Source organism: Triticum urartu, chromosome 7 (assembly GCF_003073215.2).
Source record: "Triticum urartu cultivar G1812 chromosome 7, Tu2.1, whole genome shotgun sequence".
Lineage (NCBI taxonomy): Eukaryota > Viridiplantae > Streptophyta > Magnoliopsida > Poales > Poaceae > Triticum > Triticum urartu.
In genome coordinates this window covers 494,464,014-494,486,647 of record NC_053028.1, presented here as the reverse complement: position 1 = coordinate 494,486,647, position 22,634 = coordinate 494,464,014, and the positions used below count along the sequence as shown (strand labels likewise).

Sequence of the window (22,634 nt, the reverse complement as noted above, 5' to 3'; positions counted from 1 at the left end):
ACAGACCTTGTTTTCCATACCTTCAGCAGTGGGCAATCTTTCCAATTTTTCAACAGCTCGTCTATTTCCTCGCCGCTCCTCGTACGCGGGCGTCTTCGGGGTTCGGTTTCACCATCGAACAGATCCTTGCGTTTTCTCCATGGGTCATCGTCGCGAAGCCACCTACGATGTCCCATGAACACGGTTTTCGAAGACCCAGGATCTCTATCTAGCTGGCGATACGTTGTGTCATCCATGCACCTGACGCATGCAGAAAATCTGTGGACCACCTGCCCCGCGAGATATCTGTAACCAAGATAGTCGTGCAACATCGTGAGCAGTGCGGCTCTCATAGGGAAATATTCTTTCTCTGCGGCGTCCCACGTATTGGTTGGCGTTTTCCACAGCGTGTCTAGCTCCTCTTTCAACAGCCCCAGATACAGATTGATGTCGTTCCCTGGTTGTTTCGGCCCTTCAATTAGCATACTCATGTGAATGTACTTCCTATTCATGCACAACCAGGGGGGAGGTTGTACATCCACACAAACATAGGCCAGGTGCTATGTGTGCTTCTCTGGCTGCCAAACGGATTGACTCCATCGGTGCTTGCGCCTAGCACGATGTTCCTTGGATCGTTCCCAAATTCTGGGTCTTCGAAGTTCAACGCTTGCCACTGGCTCGCATCCTTAGGGTGACTCAGCATCTTGTCTTTTTTATTTATCTCCGGATCATTTCCGTCATCTTCCTGCTTCTTCTCCTCCCTTTCCGCGTGCCAACGCAGGAGCTTTGCTACCTTAGGGTCCGTGAAATACCGCTGCAGACGAGGAGTGATCGGAAAGTACCACACCACTTTTCGAGGAGCTTTCTTCCTCTTCTTGTATCGAGTGACGCCGCACACTGGACATATGGTAGACTGATACGTCTCCAACGTATCTATAATTTTTGGTTGCTCCATGCTATATTATCTATTGTTTTAGGCAATATTGGGCTTTATTTTCCACTTTTATATTATTTTTGGAACTAACCTATTAACCGGAGGCCCAGCCCAAATTTGCTGTTTTATGCCTATTTCAGTGTTTTGAAGAAAAGGAATATCAGACGGAGTCGAAACGGAACGAAATCAACTGGAGAAGTTAATTTTGGAAGGAAACACACCTGATGAACTTGGACCGCACGTCAGAAGATACAGGAGCTGCCCACGAGGGTGGGGGGCGCGCCCCCTGCCTCGTGGGGCCCCCGTGGCTCCCCTGACATGCTTCCTCTGCCTATATAACTCCATATACCCTAAAACTTCCAGAACGCACAATAGATCGGGAGTTCCGCCGCGAGAAGCCTCCGTAGCCACCAAAAACCAATCTAGACCCGTTCCGGCACCCTGCCGGAGGGGCAATCCCTCTCCGGTGGCCATCTTCATCATCCCGGTGCTCTCCATGACGAGGAGGGAGTAGTTCTCCCTCGGGGCTGAGGGTATGTACCAGTAGCTATGTGTTTGATCTCTCTCTCTCTCTCTCTCTCGTGTTCTTGATTTGGCACGATCTTGACGTATCGCTTGCTTTGCTATTATAATTGGATCTTATGTTTCTCCTCCCCCTCTTCTCTCTTTTAATGAATTGAGTTTTCCCCTTGAAGTAATCTTATCGGATTGAGTCTTTAAAGACTTGAGAACACTTGATGTATGTCTTGCCGTGGATATCTGTGGTGACAATGGGATACCACGTGCCACTTGATGTATGTTTTGGTGACCAACTTGCGGGTTTCGTGACATTGGGAACCTATGCATAGGGGTTGGAACACGTTCTCATCGTGATTCTCCGGTAGAACTTTGGGGCACTCTTTGAGGTCCTTTGTGTTGGTTGAATAGATGAATCTGAGATTGTGTGATGCATATCGTATAATCATGCCCACGGATACTTGAGGTGACATTGGAGTATCTAGGTGACATTAGGGTTTTGGTTGATTTGTATCTTAAGGTGTTATTCTAGTACGAACTCTAGGGCTGTTTGTGACACTTATAGGAATAGCCCAACGGATTGATTGGAAAGAATAACTTTGAGGTGGTTTCGTACCCTACCATAATCTCTTCGTTTCTTCTCCGCTATTAGTGACTTTGGAGTGACTCTTTGTTGCATGTTGAGGGATAGTTTTATGATCCAATTATGTTAGTATTGTTGAGAGGACTTACACTAGCGAAAGTATGAACCATAGGCCTTGTTTCAACACATTGCAATACCGTTTACGCTCACTTTTATCACTTGCTACCTTTCTGTTTTTATTATTTCAGATTACAAAAACTATTATCTACTATCCATATACCACTTGTATCACCATCTCTTCGCCGAACTAGTGCACCTATACAATTTACCATTGTATTGGGTGTGTTGGGGACACAAGAGACTCTTTGTTATTTGTTTGCAGGGTTGCTTGAGAGAGACCATATTCATCCTACGCCTCCTACAGATTGATAAACCTTAGGTCATCCACTTGAGGGAAATTTGATACTGTCCTACAAACCTTTGCACTTGGAGGCCCAACAATGTCTACAAGAAGAAGGTTGTGTAGTAGACATCCTAGACTCCGTGTGCTCGTCCTGATAAATGATGCAATTGTTCATGCACACATGGTATTTCACGTGCGGTAAATCCAGAGGACACACGATTTTCTTCGCCTCCTCGAAACTGGTCGGGCACTTGTTCCCCTTGGGAAGACGTTCGTGCCAGAATGACATGTTCTCGTCGAAGCATGCGTCAGTCATTTTGTGTTTTACCTTCATCTCCAGAGCCATGAGCGTTACTTTCAGGCGGGTATCCTCGGGCCTGCATCCTTCATACAATGGAGTAACCGCGTCTATCTCTAGTTGATCCAGCTTGGCTTTCTCTCGGGCGGCAGCTTTTGCGTTATCCGTCTGCTTGAGAAGCAGCTCTTGAATATGAGGGTCCTGCACCCAGCCTCCATCATCGTCTGCTCTGGCATCTTCATCTTCATGATCATGCCCTTCATCTTGATCTTCCTCATCATCATGTCCGGCATCTTCTACATGATGACTGTGTACAGCATCACCGTCGTGATCATGTCCTGGAGATTCTTCGTCTTCTCGCCCGCCCGAGCCGTGGTGGTTGTCTTGCTGCCCTTCCTCATTTCTTGCCCGGCCCCCATGGACGACTTCATAGTCATCTTCATCACCTTGCCACCGATAGCCATCCATGAAACCACGCAAGAGCAGGTGGTCCCGCACCTGCCCGGAATCCGGGTCCGCAATAAGGCTCTTCAGCTTGCATCTTCGACACAGACATCTTATCTCCATCTCGTTCTTTTGAAGCATCTCGGCCTTCGCGGAGCTCAAAAACCTATTCACGATGCCTTCGGTCATCGTGCGGACCATGGACGCCTATGGGGTAGAGCAAAACGATATTTTAGAACCAAGAAAAAATTTGGCATGACTTTCCCTAAAAACAGGACCAAAAAGAATGCATAGTGCCAAAATTCTCGCTGAAACAGAAATGAATCAACATTCCGGCAAAATATTGGCAACTATCGCATTTCAAATACCGGTACCTGCAAACACAAACATATATGCAACACCACAAACATATACAACAACACAAACATACATAGATCTAGCTAGGCCACAAAAAGTGCATGTGCACGTTGTTGGAGCGAGCTAGGGAGAAAAAAAGTAGATCTACAACATAAAGATAGCTTTCCCCATACTTACCTATCAAAAAAGGTAATTTAACCACTTAATTTTGATGAATCTATGGTGCAAATGAGGTGAGGAGGAGGAGGCAGCCGACACAATCTTGGAGAAGGAGGTGGAGGGAATGAAGTGGGGAAAGTGAGTGTGTAGGTGTGGCTGTCCAAAATATCTAGCTGGTCCCAGGTTACTAATGGCGCACCACCCACTCATGCGCCATTAGTAACCCTACATACTAATGGCGCACCTGCTGGTGGTGTGCCATTAGTAGTTTTGCAAAAAATAATATATATATATATATATATATATATAGACACACACACATAAACACTACTCTGATTACAACATGAACTTCCCGAGTAACGCGCCTGACCTTCCCCGAGTACTAGGTTGAACTTCAGCTAAAATGTGTCCAAATGGGGCTTGCGATATACCGTTAGAAAGCTATGGACATCAATATCATGACCCAAGTTAAATTTTTGGCAAAATGTAAGCGGTTTAAGAGCAGTTTTGAAAACCGTTTTTTCTTCATACAAAAAACGTGAATCGTATTTTTGATCGCATTTTAAACCGTTTATCAGAATGAGGCAAATAATATGGCATTGGAAAGCTGCTGAAAACCCCCTCCTTCCACATGTTGAAAGTTTTCTCTAATTACCTACGGTTAAAAAGTAATTCGGAATATCGTAAAATTTCGCAAATGGAACACCCGAGTTTGTATTTTTGATGCCATTTCTAAACGGCTAATCCAATTGAGGCAAATAATATGGCGTTGGAAAGCTTATGAAAGTGCGCTACTTTTTCATGTTAAAAGTTTTTTCTAATTTTGAACGGTTTAAAAGTAATTTAGAAAACAGTACAAGTTCTACCGAGTTCGTATTTTCAAGCTAATTTTTTAACCGTACGTCCAAATGCAGCAAATAATATGGCATTGGAAAGCTTGAAGAAATGCGAAACTTTTTTTTATATATTGTTTCTCTTAATTAATTATGGTTTTATGTCAGTTTTGAAAATGGCTAAAAACATATTTTTGCCGTAATTTCTACAAACTTTATCGGAATGGGAAAATAATATACAGCTGAAAAGCTACAGAAAATTCCAAACTTTTTCATGTTGACGGTTTTATGTGATTCCTTGCCGTTTTGAAGTAATTTCAAAAATGGCGAGATCGTTCGTTCTGCCTTTATCGCGAAAAAGATTCTTCGAAAATGCACCGCGTGAAGAACCTGAACTTTTCGGCATGTCTACTTGAACTTCACTCTGTTTTTCACGTGCTTTTTTTGCCCGTATCTCTCCATCCACTGCTCGTAGCTCTCCATCCACTCACCGGAATTGAGAAATCGATATACCAATGAAAAGCTGCTGTAAACACGCAACTTTCCCGTGTTGATCGTTTTTTCATACTCGCGTCAATTTTAAAAGTTTTTCATCTCAAATTCATTCACTATAGTAGTCGAACTTCGTGTTGTTTTCACGTTGAACTTCTGTGTCGTATTTTCGTTTTTAATTTTCCCATCCATTTCGTCAGTGTTACACAAATGATATTCTCTTGTACAAACCTCTCTCACAATATATTTTTTAACTTTCTCTGACCGAGGACTTGAATTTACACAAATGATATTCCTATTGTTTTGAAGTAAATTAGAGAAATGATGAGATCATGATTTATGCCTGCATTGCAAATGGAAACGCACTGCGTGAAGTAGTTGAACTTCTCGGGCATGTTGTTTTTTGCACTGTGTGAAGTAGTTGAACTTCTAGCATGTCTGTTTAAACTTCACTCTATTTCACTTTATTGTATTTTTCTTATATGAAATACACACCATGTAGTACGTGAACTTCCGATTGTTATCACTTTGAATTTCTCTCTGGTTTAAGAGAATTATTTTATAACACCAAAAACAACATTTTTTTACGTATTTTGGACATCTAAATACACGATGAACTTCTCTCACAAGAATTTTTTGACCTTTTCCTCGTCTAGCACTTGAACTTCTAGCAACCATTTTTTCCGTTTATGAGTTTTTTTTAAAAGTGCAAAAAATGGTGTTGTGTTTTTTATTTTTTGAACAGGTAAATCCTAGGTTTTAATATACTATGAACTTGTTTGTTGTTTCAATTTGAACTTCACCTTTTTATATTTTGAGTAAAGAATTGTATTTGATTTTTATACGGGAAAAAGCTTAGTTTTGTAATAAACATTATACAACTTCTTCATTATTTCGAACTGAACTTCTTGGTTTATTCGTTAGCAACGGTAAAAAAATAAGTTTCTGTGATAAATATTGAACTGCTCCATTTTTTGAAATTGAACTTCTTGGTTTATTATTTATCATCTAGGAAAATCTGCTTTTTTCATATACGCTGAACTATTGTAGTTTTTAAATTTGAACTTCTTGGTTTTTTCAATTTGGACTTCTTGGTGTTATTCATTTGTAACGGAAAAAATTCCTAATTTTGCAATAAACATTGTACAAATTCTTGGATATATTCGAACTGAACTTCTTGGTTTTTTCGTTAGTAACGGGAAAAATTATGAGAAAATCTACATTTTTTATAGACATCAAACTTCACCATTTTTAAATTTGAACTTCTTAGTTTTATTTGTTAGTAATGGGGAAAATCCTTTTTGAATTTTCCCGGGCAGGTCACTAGAACTTCGAGCAACTAAATTTTTCATCAAGACAACCGTCACAAGTTTGTTGCCGTTTGAGAGCAGTATTAAAAATGGCAAAAACAACATCATTTTCCCTTTGTTTTTAACATGTAATTGAAGGTTGGACGTCTCGCATTAGAGATCTTGAAATTCATCGGGAGGAGCACGTGAACTTCTTGCAACAAACCTTTTAGGTTTTTAGTTTAGTATTCTTTTATTCTCTGCTGAAACACATGCCGTGTAGTAATTGAACTGCTCATTGTTTTCACCTTGAACTTTTGTCCCCTTTTTCTGTTTGTAATTGCCCACTCCTATTCCGAAACACATTCTGCATAGTAGTTGAACTTCTCGTTGTTTTTTATATTGAACTTTGGCCACATATTTTTTGTATGTTATCCCTCACCCGTTCCTCGGAGTTCCACAAATGGTAAATCATTAGAAACTTGTTGAAAAGACGCAACTTTTTCAAATACGGGTAAACTTTTCTTTCCGAACAACATACGCCAATTTGTTTTTACCATTTATTTTTGGAACATAGTATACAATATACCCTCGGAAAGTTGTTGAATAGGAGAAACTTTTTTCATGTAGAGAATTTTTGTTTTCCAATTTGTAATGGATAAAGAGAATTTTGTTAAAACATAAAAACTAACATATTTTTGTGTGTGTGTGTGTTTGTGCATAAGTAAATACACGGACCTCCTTCATAAGAGGTTTTGAACTTCCTTCCCCACTACGTAAACTTTTAGCAAACTTTTTTTTAACTTTGCCTTTTTATTCCCTTTTCGTATATGAAAAACACTCAATGTAGTAGTTGAATCGCTGGTTGTTTTCACTTTGAACTTGTGTGTTATTTTTTTATCTAAACTTCACATTTTGCATTTTTTGAGTAAACATTTCTTTTTGATTTTTCAAACAAACAAAGAACTCACTGTTTTTAGTTTGCACTTCATGGTTGATTCTTTAATAACAACGAATATATATGAGTTTTTAAAAAGGTAAAATCCTATATTTTTAAATAAACATTGAGCACTTCGCTGTTTTAGTTTGAACTTCTAGTTTTTTCTATAGCGGGGGAAAATCTTTTAAAACTTTTTTTAGTTGTTCCTTTTTTTAATTGAACTTCTTCTTTTTATTTTTATTAACAAGATTTTTTTTAATTTTTTATATACTTCGATCTTCTCTGTTATTTTAATTTGAACTTCTCAACCTTTTTTTTGAAAAAAATATGTTTTTAAATAAGCATCAAACATTTTTGTAAATGAACTTCATAATTTTGTTTCCTATAATAGGAAATAATTTGAGTTTTCCATATACATCGAAGTACTTCGTTATTTTATTTAAACTTCTTGATTTTATTTGTTTAGTAGCAAGTAAAATCCGAGTTTTTAAATTCGAACTTCTTAATTTTTTAATTTGGATTTCTCGTTGTTTTTCGAAAATGTGAAAATAAAATGCTCTGTTATATATTTGCATGATTTAGCGGAACGGGGCAAGTGATATACCATTGGACTTTTTGTTTTGTTCTTCTGTATGGGAATAATCCGAGTATTGTAATAATTTTCGAACTACTTCCCTTTCTAAAATTGAACTTCCTGGTTTTATTCTGTATCAACGAGAAAAAACCGAGTGTTTTACAACTAAAAAATGCTTCATGTTCAGGATAAGCTATCTGGGGTGCAAAGACAAGCAAAATTGAAGGTTCAGGAGTTGGCAAATGTATGCGTAACTAGAAGTACAATATTTTTGCTTAGAAGTCAGTGATCTGCAGAGAACTTAACACATGACGGCTCATTTTCAGGTTCATGGCATATGGCTTCCGTATTGGTTCGCATCGCGCTCTGTACATTGTTAGGTATATGTGGATTCATCATGTGGTATGAAACTTTATGCAGCTTTTGAGACTTCGATTTAGGTTTCTTTGGTGCATTTGCAGGAACTAGCATCTGCCAAATGGCATCTCCATGGGAAACCTGTACTTGATGCTCTGATGGAGAAGGTTTGTTTCATACGAATTCTTAGTTAAATATCAAGTGTTCCTTGCTAGTATTTATAAATGCAACCACCACTATCTTACAAAGTCAAGTGGACAGGTTGCTGAGACTTTGCCACATGCACAAAGACAGGTGGAACCACACTTGCAGGCAACAAAAAATGTAGGCTAATGTTCTCAACCAACACTCATCCTCGCCTTTTTGTGAAACACTCTGACACGCCATCTCTTGCTTCATGAAGAAACCGTTGCCTGTTGCCAAATTTCATTTCAACTCATTGAAGAACAACACTAAGCCGGTAGCTGCCAGTATCGTCACAGCCTACAGAGCTTGCAAGGATGCCATCCATCCATGTGTGGCCAAGTCTCAAGAGTTTGCAGATCACTCCTGGCAGGTGACGCTGATGCATATAGTAATATCATAGCAACCTTTTCATCTCGTTGTATGCATGGTTGAACTACCGAAGTATGATCCTGAGCACCAACAGTTTCACTCTAGTAGGAATGCAAGAAGTTCTCCGAGCCACACGTCGCACGGATCGCGGTAGCGTCTGAACCTCACCTTTCGGTCATTGAACCTTACATGAGGCCTGTCAAGTCTGTTTGGAGATAGCTCGTTATGGCGACGAGCATGTACCTTGAGGCCTTCAGCTCCACCGCCATACTTGTCGTACTGCATGGCTCTCATCGTCCTCGGGGCCGCCATGGCAGCGCCGTGTCCCGCGTGAGAGAGTGAGAGAGAAAGGATAAAGAGAGAAGGACAATGGAGAGAGACACGTACTGCTGGTGGGCGGTGTGGTGTGTAATGCGGTGATGCTGATTCACAAAAGCAAACCCAAAATAGCATCCCTCGTCTTCGCAGATCCCGGACTGCCGTCGATCCTTGTTGATGCATTTTTGGAGATAAAATGAGAAGAAAACCAACCTGTGAAACTGAAACTAATGAACCAAAAACAACAGTTTTTTGCTCCTGCATATACAGTTGAACTTCAGACATCAAAATCGATTAGAGAATAGGAATCAACGATTGATCTAGATACTATACAACTATAGGGAACAACATTGACCAATTCCACCTAGAATGTTATATAATCCCGTACTGTAATTTCAAGCATTATAAACTCAGAAGATGCTTACAATTCTTACTTTGTGCCGAACCTAGGAGTCGAGGAGATCACCCCACAGGACTAGTTAGAGGAGTGCAAGTGAAGGAACCTATTTCTTCAGAAAATCAACAAACTAAACTTCAGAAAATCAAAAAACTGAACTTCGCAGGGCCCTGCAAAATATACACGGTTATAATCAACTTTAAAAACTTTAGAGAATCAACAAATTGAACTTCTAGAGGGCCAGATGCTGACCTTTCTCTTTGTAGTGTCGTTAGTGACCTGTAATTGAAGGTCGAGGGTTAAGGGTACCACCTCAACGAGTTCCGGCAGCCGGTGCAGGCCATCCATGGAGGAGGGGCAAGCTGCAGCGAGGAGGGACTGCGCCGGCCACAGAGCTGGAGGCCCGTCGGCCGCGGGGAAGGAGCGCGCCGGCCGCGGGGAGGGAGGGCGTTGGTCGCAGAAGAGGATGGGTGTCGACCATGGGTTGGGAGAGCGCTGACCGCGGAGGAGGGGCGTCGACGACGCGGGTCGTGGGCATGGTGATGGCATGCTTTTGTTATCGGGGCCTGGTGGCGTTGAGGTTGGAGGTTGGGTCTCCGGCGGTGCCACCATTGGTGGTCTGGGCTCGGCGGCGGCGCGCTTGAAGGTCGGGACTCTGGCGGCGGCACGGTTGGTGGTCCGGACTCCAGCGGCAGCGCGTTTGGACGTCGGCGTGGTGGCGGCGGCGGCCAGGTGGATGGCGGCACGGGGGCGGCGGCGGCCAGGTGGATGGCGGCGCGGGGCGGTGGAGTGCGGTGGGTGTGTGGCCTGGTGCAGCGACAGAGGTGGATCGGGCCTGGGGATAAAGATGCGGGGGGTGGGGGTAGTTTCTTTTTTTGCCACAATGTTTGGGCAGTTCCTGGTTTCGGTGAAGGAATCTCGGGAACAACTCATCACGCCTATATAAGGGGGCCGTGATCCAAATAACTATTCTGATCCTGAGATCAGAATAGTGCTACTCTGGTGCGCTGATGAGTTTCGGTGAAGGAATCTCGGGAACAACTCATCGCGCCTATATAGGGGGGCCGTGATCCGAATAACTATTCTGACCCTGGGATTAGAATAGTGCTACTATATATATATACTAATGGCGCACCGTTTTGCAAAAAAAAGAATAAAAAAAGACAGTAGTGGCGCACTTGGTGGTTGGTGCGCCATTACTAGTTAGAACTAGTAATGGCGCACGATGCGCCATTAGTATGTTTGGAAAAATGAAAAAAAAAGTTTTTGTTACTAGTGGCGCACCATGTGTCTGGTGCGCCATTAGTGTCTTCCACACTAATGGCGCACCAGCACATGGTGCGCCATTAGTATATAGTAGTGGCGCACCACATGTCTGGTGCGCCATTAGTGTCAATTTCATCTATGGCCCTTTTCCTAGTAGTGTGAGGAGTTTAATGCGGCGACCGAGGTTGAAGGCATGTTCAACAAGTTTTTAGAAGGCCTTAAATTATCCACCGCACCAATGAAAGTGGGTGATCCCGCTAACAAGGTGACGGATGCTAACTCCGACAAGGGGGGAGCTACTAGTGACAAAGTTCATTTATCTAGTGGTAGAAGTGGAAATGGCATCTTTGTCCATGTTGAACCTCCACTTACTTATATTGGACCGATTCCCTCCACTCATTTGAATCATCTTGGTCCTCCTCCTAAGTTTGTGAAAATGAGGATTTTTTCTCTTGGGTCTATCACTTTAAACATCATTTAGATCATATTAATACTAATCTTTGGAGAATTATTGAGCAAGGTTTCTACCCGCATGACCCAAGCAACTTCACCCCTAGAGAAGCTGCGGATAATCAATTCAATGAGTCCGCTCTCTTGATCATCCAAGATGCAATTCCACCCGAAGATATTGCGCATCTCCGACCTTTCACCATGGCCAAGGAAGCATGGCAACATGTTGTTTCCATTTACAAGGGAAGCGCACGCATTCAATGCTCCAACTATGAAGTGGTGCAAGATGAAGCCGATGAGTTTGTGATGAAAGAATATGAAGAACCTCATGAACTCTACCAGAGATTAACCACTCTCACGGTCCCACTCCGAGATCATGGGAGCAAGGATACAGATGACAATTGGATCAAGTGCAAGTTTCTCAAGGCCATGATGCCCTACCATAAGGCCATGTCATCCTTCATCCGTCAAAGGCCAGACTTTCATACCTTATCCTCAGGTGAAGTGTTGGATGAGTTTGTTGCTATAAGAATCTTGGACAAGACCACCGACAATGCGGTGTTGCGCTCTCAACGGGTAAAGAAACCCAACCTTCCTTTGAAGGCCAAGGCTAGTGTGGAAGAAGAGGATGAAGAGGAAGAAGAGGAGAGTAACCCATAAGATACAAAATATGCTTATCATGAGCACATGGCTCTCGCTTGAAGGCAATTTTGGAGCAAGCAGAACTCAAGGCCCAACTTCAACAAGAACAACTCAAGTGGCGCCAATGGAATGCAACATGTGAGGACATACTATAATTGTGGCAATGTGAGCCACTTTGTTGAGGAGTGCCCATATGAGAAGAGGGAAGAAAATGGTGGCAAGCTCATCTGAAAATACAAGGCCAAGTCCTTCCCCAACAAGAACAATTTCACAAAGAAGACTCCTTCCAAGGGGTTGGTGGCACAAGAAGAGTACAATGAGGATGATGATGATGAAGATGGTGAGACGGTTGTCGGTGTCAAAACCAGCTGATCTCGGGTAGGGGATCCTGAACTGTGCGTCTAAGGATCGAAGGTAACAGGAGGCATGGGACACAATGTTTTACCTAGGTTCGGGCCCTCTTGATGGAGGTAATACCCTACTTCCTGCTTGATTGACTTTGATGAGTATTGGGGTTACAAGAGTGGATCTACCTCGAGATCGTAATGACTAAATCCTAGATGTCTAACCTGTATGATTATCATTGCCTCTATGGACTAAACCCTCCGATTTATATAGACACCGGCGGGGCCTAGGGTTGTACAAAGTCGGTTTACAGAGAAAGGAATCTTCACATACGAACGCCAAGCTTGCCATCCACGTAAAGGAGAGTCCCATCCGGACACGGGGGAAGGCCTTCGATCTTGTATCTTCTTGGCCCATAAGTACGGCCCATATCACATAGCCCGGACGCCCGGGGACCCCCTAATCCAGGACTCCCTCAATAGCCCCTGAACTAGGCTTCAATGACGATGTGTCCGGCACGCAGATTGTCTTCGGCATTGCAAGGCGGGTTCCTTCTCCGAATACTCCAAAGCAGTTCGTCAAAAGAACTATATTCGGCTCTGTATAACCGTCGTAGCCCTGTACCACAAGGAAAAAAAATACTCAAACAGTATAAGCCGCGTCTACTGACAGCTTTTTTGGCGAGACGTTATGTTCTGGCCTTATTATTATCTCGAACCGTTTTTCAGCCTCCCTCTTCGCATTTCGAGGCGTGGTCCTTACTGATACGTCTTGTCAAGGAAAAGATCGTGTCCCCTTATTATGAGATTCTCATCAATATGGGTTTGGGTAATCCAACGGTGCCGTTAGCACGACCCCTTGGGAATAGGCGAGTTTTAAGGCTCGTGGGGGGACGCATGATATTTCACTGCCTTTATAAGGAGATAAGGACCCATCTTTTTACCCCATGCCTTCTTCCTCCTCAGCCCATCCGTACTCGAGCTCCAACGCCCGAGTTCAATTCTTTCCGTCCCTAGCAAACACTCCAGCCATGTCCGGATCCGGCGCCCAGGGCAAGTGGATGGTCTCCTCCGTCACAGAGGAGAACATCAAGGAACTCCGGGAGGCGGGGTACCTGGCAGAGGAAATCGCCCATCGGCTTCCTGCCGAAAAGCAGATCATCCCTACTCCGAAATCCAATGAGAGGGTTGTATTCATCCCCCACTTTCTCCGTGGATTAGGGTTTCCTCTCCACCCCTTTGTTCATGGGCTTATGTTCTATTATGGGCTAGACTTTCATGATCTAGCCCCAAATTCCTTCCTCCACATCTCGGCGCTCATCATCGTGTGTGAGGCGTTCCTCCGTATTCCCCCCACTTCGGGTTATGGCTCAAGGTCTTCAATGTGAAGCCGAAGGTGGTTGACAGTCAACACGCGGAGTGCGGCAGCGCCATGGTGAGCAAGCTCCCCAACATCACTTGGCCCAAGGGGGCCTTCGTGGAGACCGTGAAGGGATGGTAGCAGGAGTCGTTCTATGTCACCGAACCTCGTGACGCCACATGGGCCACCACTCACGAGTTCAAATCTGGGCCTCCAATGCGGCTCACATCATGGGTTAAATAGGGCCTGGACTAGGCATCGTCCGACAAGGTGATGACGCCGCAGAAGCGCGTGAAGGGCGTGATAGAGAAGAACACCAGCCTCACCGACCTGATCCAGGTGATGCTTTTTCGCCGGATTTTCCCCTGCCAGCGTCGGACTCTCCATATGTGGGAATTCAATCCGGCGGCCCTTGGACCCTGCAACACTTCTTCGGCACGAAGCACGAAGACATATGGAATCTGCTTTTCAAGGCCCAGAAGTTGTGGCTGGGAATGACCGAAGACCTCGGCCTCGACTACGCTCACCCGGCCACTCCAGTAAGTTTTTAGATTTCCAAAGATAACCTCTACTTGTAGATTCGAGGAGTATGCTAAGCCTTCCTTTTCTCCTTCAGCTCTGGACGAAGAAAGAGGAGCGGATCAAGTGTCCGGCTCCGCTGCCGAAAGACCCAGCTATCCCTTTGCTAACTAAGATGCTGGTCCCGGCACCGTACCAGGCGCCGGAGAAGAAGTCTAAGAAGAAGGTCAAGGAGGCCAGAAGTGGCCTCCGCTGTAAAGGTACTTCGGACATCGCGTCGAAGACATCGAGGTTCTCTCCTCCCACGAGGGAGACGACGATGAGGAGGAAGAGGAGGAGAGAATTCTCCCCTCAAGGGTGAGAAGAAAAGGGGGGCATCCACGGACCTAGAAGCGGAGGCACCCAAGAAGGGAAGATTTCCCTTTCAGATGATTCGGATTCGGATACCGAAGTCATCCCTGAGCGGCGCCTCAGGCCGAAGCTGCCGTCCGAGTCCTAAGTATTTAATGATACCATACATACATCCGGCCTTTTTACAGATCGTGGGATAACATTTTATTTACGTACTTTCTATCCGGCCCATGTTCTCCCCCAACAATCGTTGTCATTGGGAAACTCGTTGGCGCCAGAGATGATGGAGAGCGAGATGCCTCTGCGATCCTCTCCGCCACGAGCCACGGATGACACCGAGGTGTTGTTCCAGAGGACTTCTCCGGGCCAGGCGGAGGTGCGGAAGGCCGCTGAAACGGTGCCAGATGGTGATGCCCCGGCTGCCGAAAACATGGGGGATACTACCCCCATGGAAACTGATGACGGGGGCCTGGATTAGTCCAGCCCCCAGCCGAATACCACTCCGGAGACCCACGTGGCTCCGGGGTTGAGCGAGCAGCCCCCTTCAAGGGAAGGGGGAGTGTCGACTCCACCGGCGACCTCTATCAATTTGGAGGCACCGAATATATTGAGGGAAGCACTTCAACGTACTACCGTTGTGGAAGAGCACCATACCCTGATGGGTGCGGTGATTGAGAAGGTTCAGTCCGCTAAGAGCGGTCTGAACGAAGCTTTCACTAGCCTATTAACAGGTTTTGAGGTAAGTGATATAACATGTTTTAGCTGCTTTTCGTATTGGAAGAATATGCCTGTGTATAGATAGTAGCCCCTGAGACTCTAGTTGGGTCTTTTGAAAAAAAGAGCCGGATAGAGGATCAAATAGTTGCCAGAGATAACACGTTCATCTATTTTGATAAACAGGATTCACTGTTGGCTACTTCAGCTAGGGATGCTAAAGTATCCGAACTCCGGCGGAAACTGAAGCTGGCTAACGATGAGATCGACCGCATTAACAAGTGGTTCGATGAGGCCCAGGGTATGCTTTCTTTTTGAAAGAGACCCCTTTACAAGCCTAAATTATAATGCAAACTCAGAGTTTAAGCTCATGTGCTGATATGCAAATGGTTGTAGGCAACACGACCGAGGTCGAGGCCGTCAAGAATGCCCTTGCCCAAGCCAAGGAGGAGGCGAGGTCAAGCAAAGTAGCCGCAGAGAAAGCGGCTGCAGATGTAGAGACCGAAAAGGTCGTCCGCCTTCAGTACGAGGCGAGAGTGACCGAAGTAGAACAGGCGCTCCAGGAAGCCGCCACCAAGTGCGAGTCCTTGGAGGAGAGCAACAAGGCCCAAGCGGCTGAGCTCACCAAGGCTCTTCAAGCTGCGAAGGAGGCTCGATCCGAGTCCCGGGCGGCTCGCGAGGAGATCGAGCAAGCTGGACAATTAGCGGCTGGTAAGCCTTTTCTTTTACAGAGTATATTCGATTGTTGAAGATATGCTTTGCTAAATCGACTATGGAGTGTGATACGTCTCCGTCGTATATATAATTTTTGTTTGTTCCATGCCAATATTCTACAACATGTACATGCCTTTGGCAACTTTTTATACTATTTTTGGGACTAACATATTGATCCAGTGCCCAGTGTCAGTTCCTGTTTGTTGCATGTTTTTTGTTTCGCAGAAAATCCATACAAACGGAGTCCAAACGGGATAAAAACTTACAGAGAGTTTTTTGGAATATATGTGAATTTTGGGAAGTGGAATCAATGCGAGACGATGCCCGAGGGGCCCACGAGGGTGAGGGGCGTGCCCCAAGGGATAGGGCGCGCCATGGGCCCTCGTGGCCACTCCGTAAGGTGGTTGGTGCCCTTCTTTCGCCGCAAGAAAGCCAATATCCGGATAAAAATCGTGTCAAAATTTCAGCCCAATCGGAGTTACGGATCTCCATGAATTTAAGAAACGGTGAAAGGGCGGAATCGGGGAGCGCAGAAACAGAAGGAAACAGAGAGAGATCCAATCTCAAAGGGGCTCTCGCCCCTCCGCCACCATGGAGGCCATGGACCAGAGGGGAAACCCTTCTCACATCTAGGGGGAAGGTCAAGGAAGAAGAAGAAGAAGGAGGGCTCTCCCCCCCTCTCTCCCGGTGGCGCCGGAACACCGCCGGGGCCATCATCGCGGCAACGATCTACACCAAAAACTTCACCGCCATCATCACCAACTCTTCCCCCCTCTATGCAGCAGTGTAACCCCTCTTTTGCTCGCTATAATCTCTACTTAAACATGGTGCTCAATGCTATATATTATTTACCAATGATGTATGGCTATCCTATGATGTTTGAGTAGGTCTGTTTTATCCTATGGGTTAATTGATGATCGTGATTGGTTTGAGTTGCATGTTTTATTATTGTTGCTATCCTATGGTGCTCTCCGTGTCGCGCAAGTGTGAGGGATCCCCGATGTAGGGTTTGCAATATGTTCATGACTTGCGTATGGTGGGTGGCGTGAGTGACAGAAGCACAGACCCGAGTAAGGAGGTTGTTTGTGTATGGGAGTAAAGAGGACTTGATGCCTTATAATGCTATGGTTGGGTTTTACCTTAATGATCTTTAGTAGTTGCAGATGCTTGCTAGAGTTCCAATCATAAGTGCATATGATCCAAGAAGAGAAAGTATGTTAGCTTATGCCTCTCCCTCAAATAAAAATGCAATAATGATTACCGGTCTAGTTGTCGATTGTCTAGGGACAAATAACTTTCTCATGAAAAAAAGCTCTCTACTGAAACTAATTTAGTTGTGTCTTTATCTAAACAGCCCCTATCTTTTATTCACATGCTCTTTATTATCTTGCAAACCTAGCCTACAACACCTACAAAGTACTTCTAGTTTCATACTTGTTCTAGGTAAGGAAAACGTTAAGCGTGCGTAGAGTTGTATCGGTGGTCGATAGAACTTGAGGGAATATTTGTTCTACCTTTAGCTCCTCATTGGGTTTGACACTCTTACTCATCGAAAGAGGCTACAATTGATCCCCTATACTTGTGGGTTATCAGAGTGCTCCAGACGCTTTTGCGGATCTCCCGAGGAGTGTTGCCGACGCCGCCGAGTATTTCCGGGCCCAAGAAGGGAACGCGACGGAGGAGCTCTTCTGGTCGTAGTACTTGGCGCCGGAGTGGTTGGCGCTGTCGATCAGTCAGACGATGCAGCTTGTAGAGCTGCATAGGATGTCCGGTTTGGCCATGAAGGACATCATAGTCCGGCTATGGCAAACGGACCTATTCTGAGCAGCTACTTCGGTTTGGTCAAGCGGCTTGGGGGTGCCTTGCCCCGAGTAGAGGCCGTGAAGTGCTCGTCGTGTATAGAAGGTGCGCGAATGGCCTTTGCCCATGTCAAGATGCACTGGGCCAGAATGAAGGCCGCCATCGTGGCCGTCGAGGGTCCGCCCGGGGGCAAGTACCACTGTACGCCAGAGTGTTACTTTGAGGACGTCTTGGAAGGTGCCCGCCTGATAGAGGGACAGTGCTCAAAGGACATTTTGTTCGATTGAATGTGTTTGAACTGCCCGGATATTGTATAAATCAAAACTTTGTAATATAGACCATCGTAAAGTGCTATTCCCCCTGTGCGGCCATTTTTAATTCTTGAGAATTTACCAGTTGTTGGCTTCAGCCCCCACATAGATACTACGGGGGTGTTTATAATAGTGCGTGGCCACACTTTACCCAACGTGTTGGTCCGTAAAGGAGGTGGCAGTGCGACGAACCAGGCAATCGAACTATATGGTTTCATCATTCTCACTTTTAGCCATAGGAGTTTGATAATGGGACTGTAGGGTAGCCCCTGGTGCGTATGCGGCTATCAAACTTGGATGCCTTTTAAATGCTTGACTGGAAAAAGCCAGTCCTTTGGAAGAAATCGCTAGAGATTTGATTAAGTCACCGAATTGCTGACCAGCTCTCACCGCATCACGACAGTTAGTTTTTGGCTTTCTCTACTGAGGTGTTTGATCGGGCTAGCCTGAAGCACAATCGCAATAGTTCTCCCTTTACTACCTTAGCCGAAAAAATGGAATGTAAGGTAGCAAGCACAGGAGCCGGGCAACCCAACTATTGACCGAAAACGTGATTCAGAGCCGATGCATATAATGCAGTATTCGGGATGCCGTAGTATACTCTGAGAGTGTTCAGACTTTCTATTGTTGAGAATATATAGATGGCTTGAAACAGAGCCCCTGGCGATTTAACTCGTACCAGGGAGTGTATGCCAATTCAGACATAAAGTGGGAAAGCAGATTAGGGAGTAAGCCAATACCGAACAAGGTTGGGCAAAACTGTTTCCATTATATTCTAATTGATACGTCAAAACGTGTTTTTACAGAGGATGCTATAAGCATCAAGGCCATTTTACATGCCGAGAACAAGGGAAAGTTGTATACAGGTCTAAATTTGAGGAGATGATCTTGAAGATCTTTTGGTCACCCTGCCGCACGTTTGCGCCGCTTTTCGCTGTAGCATATGGTCCTTTGAGAGGATCGACAATCGAGTGTGTATAAGTGGCCCAGAAGAGGAACCTAAGTGCCATCGAGGAGTGGTGTAGGTTGTAAAGGACCTGAAAAGGAAAAAAGAAGAAGAAAAAAGATGGAAGGATATAAAGGTCCAGATAGGGTCAAGCTGTATTGTGGACCTTATTTTGAAGAGGCCTCCGTCCTTACCCATGGTATTTTTAGTGCGTAATTATGTACGCGCGGTGCATATGCTTCTATCAAGTTGGGGTTTTGACGGAGGCCGGATTGCTAATCTAGCTCTGGACGAGCCGGACTGTCATTCTGCATGGTAGACCAGACTTGTTTGACAGTGTCCGGGGGCATGGCTGCCGATGTAGTATTCGGCTTAATGAGGCCACCCTATACTTTGGCTACAAGGGCCCCCGTATGCTCCTTAGTACGGAGGGAGTGCTCCGTACTTCCATTGACTGTTATAATGTCGCGAGGTCCAGGCATTTTGAGCTTCAAGTAAGCATAATGCGGGACCGCGTTGAAGCGGGCGAAGGCGGTCCTTCCAAGCAGTGCATGATAACCGCTGCGGAAAGGGACGACGTCGAAGATCAACTCTTCGCTTCAGAAGTTGTCCGGCGAACCGAAGACAACTTCCAGTGTTACTGAGCCCGTGCAGCAGGCTTCAACGCCAGGTATTACCCCTTTAAAGGTGGTTTTGGTGGGCATGATTCTTGATGAGTCGATGCCCATTTTGCGGACAGTGTCCTGATAAAGCAGGTTAAGGCTGTTGCCGCCATCCATAAGGACTCGCGTGAGATGGAATCCATCGATAATTGGATCGAGGACCAATGTTGCCGAACCTCCATGACGGATACTGGTCGTATGGTCTCTGCGATCGAAAGTGATCGGACAGGCTGACCATGGATTTAATTTTAGGGCGACTGGCTCTATAGCATAGACGTCCCTTAGTGTGCGCTTGCGCTCCCTTTTGGGTACATGCGTAGCATATATAAAATTCACCATTTTTACCTCGAGGGGAATTTCTTCTATCCCCCTGTGTTCGGTGGGCGAGGCTCTTCATCGTCGTCCTCAGTGGGTGGCCCCTTCCCCTTCTGTCCGACGCTTAGCTTGCCGGCCTGTTTAAAGACCCAACAATTCATGTTGGTATGATTATCAGGTTTATCAGGGGTGCCATGAATCTGGCAAGGCCCATCGAGTATTCGGTCCAAACTAGATGGACCATCCTTGTTTCCTTTGAATGGCCTCTTCCGCTGACCGGGTTTAGAGCCATTGAATCCGACATTAACCGTCGTGTCTTCGGTATCTTCATTATTGCTTCGACGTTTGTGTCTGTTGCGTCGTGGCTTGCCATTGCCATCCCTGGCTTCGGAGGTGCCAGGGTCGCTGGTGCTGTTCGTTCTACGAGCTAGCCAGCTATCCTCTCCTGCGCAAAAGTGGGTCATAAGTGCGGTAAGGGCTGCCATGGACTTCGGTTTTTCTTGGCCGAGGTGTCGGGTGAGCCACTCGTCTCGGACGCTGTGTTTAAAGGCCGCAAGGGCTTCGGCGTCCGGACAGTCCACTATTTGGTTCATTTTAATTAAGAACATGGTCCACAGCTTCCGGGCTGATTCTCCGGGTTGCTGGATTATGTGACTAAGGTCATCGACATCTGGAGGCCAGACGTAGGTTCCTTGGGAGTTGTCTCTAAAGGCATCCTCCAAGTCTTCCCAGCTGCCAATAGAGTTTTCTAGGAGGCTGTTTAACTAGTGCCGTGTTGGTCCCTTTAATTTTAGCAGGAGGTATTTGATGGCATGGAAATCATCACCGCGGGCCATGTGAATATGGAGAAGAGAATCTTCGATCCATACTGCAGGATCTATAGTACCATCGTATGATTCAATGCTCATGGGTTTAAACCCCTCAAGGAACTGGTGCTCCATCACCTCATCGGTGAAGCATAAGGGGTGTGCGGCACCTCTGTATCGGGCGATGTCGCGGCGTAGTTCGGATGAAGTCCGAATGCGGTTTTCGGCCTGGGTGTGGTTGTGCCTGTCGTGCCAGGCCTGATGGCCGTCCTCTCGCATTGGAGCACGCCCCCTTGACCCATAGATTGATGTTGTCTGGCTGGCTCTATTATCCAGGTCCTTTCATAGGTCATAGGTATAGCCCGGGGCCGCTGCCTCCCTGCCTCAACAGTGAAGTGGCGCGGCCTGGTGTTCGGCATAAGTGGTCGGTCTGTCCCGTCCACGTGGTGGTCGGTCAGGCTCGTCAGCGGGTTTTTACTTTGCTGGTATTGGCTCAAGAGCCTCGTCGTCGAATTGTGGTAGAAGCTTCCACTTCGGGTAGCTCTTGGTTGGGCGCTTGAGGCCATATTCCTCGGCTGCCAGGACTTTAGTCCATCTGTCTTTGATCGTATCATGATCGGCTTGGAGATGCTGCTGCTTATTTTTTTGGCTTCTCGCAGTGGCGATTTGCCGGCGCTTAAAGCGCTCTTGTCCGAGGGGTTCCTCTGGCACGATGAAGTCTTTGTTACCGAGGCTCACATCCTCTTCAGATATCGGTAGGTAGTTACTATCCTCCGAGTCCTCGTTCCCGATAGGATCGTCGCGGTTAACTTGACCATCCTCCCAATCATCCTGTTCGAATGTTGTCACTACAGGGGCTTCGAGGAATTTGGCATTCTCTAGAGTGTTATTATCTTCGGTGCCGGTATTGCTGTCTTTTTTGTGACGCGATTTTGAGCGGCGCCTGATAACCCACAAGTATAGGGGATCGCAACAGTTTTCGAGGGTAGAGTATTCAACCCAAATTTATTGATTCGACACAAGGGGAGCCAAAGAATATTCTCAAGTATTAGCAGCTGAGTTGTCAATTCAACCACACCTAGAAACTTAATATCTGCAGCAAAGTATTTAGTAGCAAAATAATATGATAGTAGTGGTAACGGTAGCAAATGGCAATGATAACAAAAGTAATGTTTTTGGTATTTTGTAGTGATTGTAACAATAGCAATGGAAAAGTAAATAAGCGAAGAACAATATATGGAAAGCTCGTAGGCAATGGATCAGTGATGGAGAATTATGCCGGATGCGGTTCATCATGTAACAGTCATAACCTAGGGTGACACAGAACTAGCTCCAATTCATCAATGTAATGTAGGCATGTATTCCGAATATAGTCATACGTGCTTATGGAGAAGAACTTGCATGACATCTTTTGTCCTACCCTCCCGTGGCAGCGGGGTCCTAGTGGAAACTATGGGATATTAAGGCCTCCTTTTAATAGGGTACCAGACCAAAGCATTAACACATAGTGAATACATGAACTCCTCAAACTACGGTCATCACAGGAGTGGTCCCGATTATTGTCACTTCGGGGTTGCCGGATGATAACACATAGTAGGTGACTATAGACTTGCAGGATAGGATCAAGAACTCACATGTATTCATGAAAACATAATAGGTTCAGATCTGAAATCATGGCACTCGGGCCCTAGTGACAAGCATTAAGCATAGCATGCAAAGTCATAGCAACATCAATCTTAGAACATAGTGGATACTAGGGATCAAACCCTAACAAAACTAACTCGATTACATGATAAATCTCATCCAACCCATCACCGTCCAGCAAGCCTACGATGGAATTACTCATGCACAGCGGTGAGCATCATGAAATTGGTGATGGAGGAAGGTTGATGATGACGATGGCGACGGATTCCCCTCTCCGGAGCCCTGAACGGACTCCAGATCAGCCCTCCCAAGAGGTTTTAGGGCTTGGCGGCGGCTCCGTATCGTAAAACGCGATGAATCCT

The 22,634-nt window shown here is 45.5% G+C and overlaps 1 protein-coding gene across 1 annotated transcript; it reads right to left on the bottom strand.

Annotated features, from left to right (window-relative positions):
* Positions 1 to 8,341: 8,341 nt before the first annotated feature.
* On the bottom strand, positions 8,342 to 10,361 carry LOC125518978 (vegetative cell wall protein gp1-like). Its single transcript, XM_048683868.1, has 2 exons — positions 9,681 to 10,361; positions 8,342 to 9,598 (listed from the first exon to the last, which is right to left on the bottom strand). Exons 1-2 carry the CDS (start codon positions 10,359 to 10,361, stop codon positions 9,566 to 9,568), a joined length of 714 nt encoding a protein of 237 aa, XP_048539825.1. The 3' UTR covers positions 8,342 to 9,565.
* Positions 10,362 to 22,634: the final 12,273 nt, after the last annotated feature.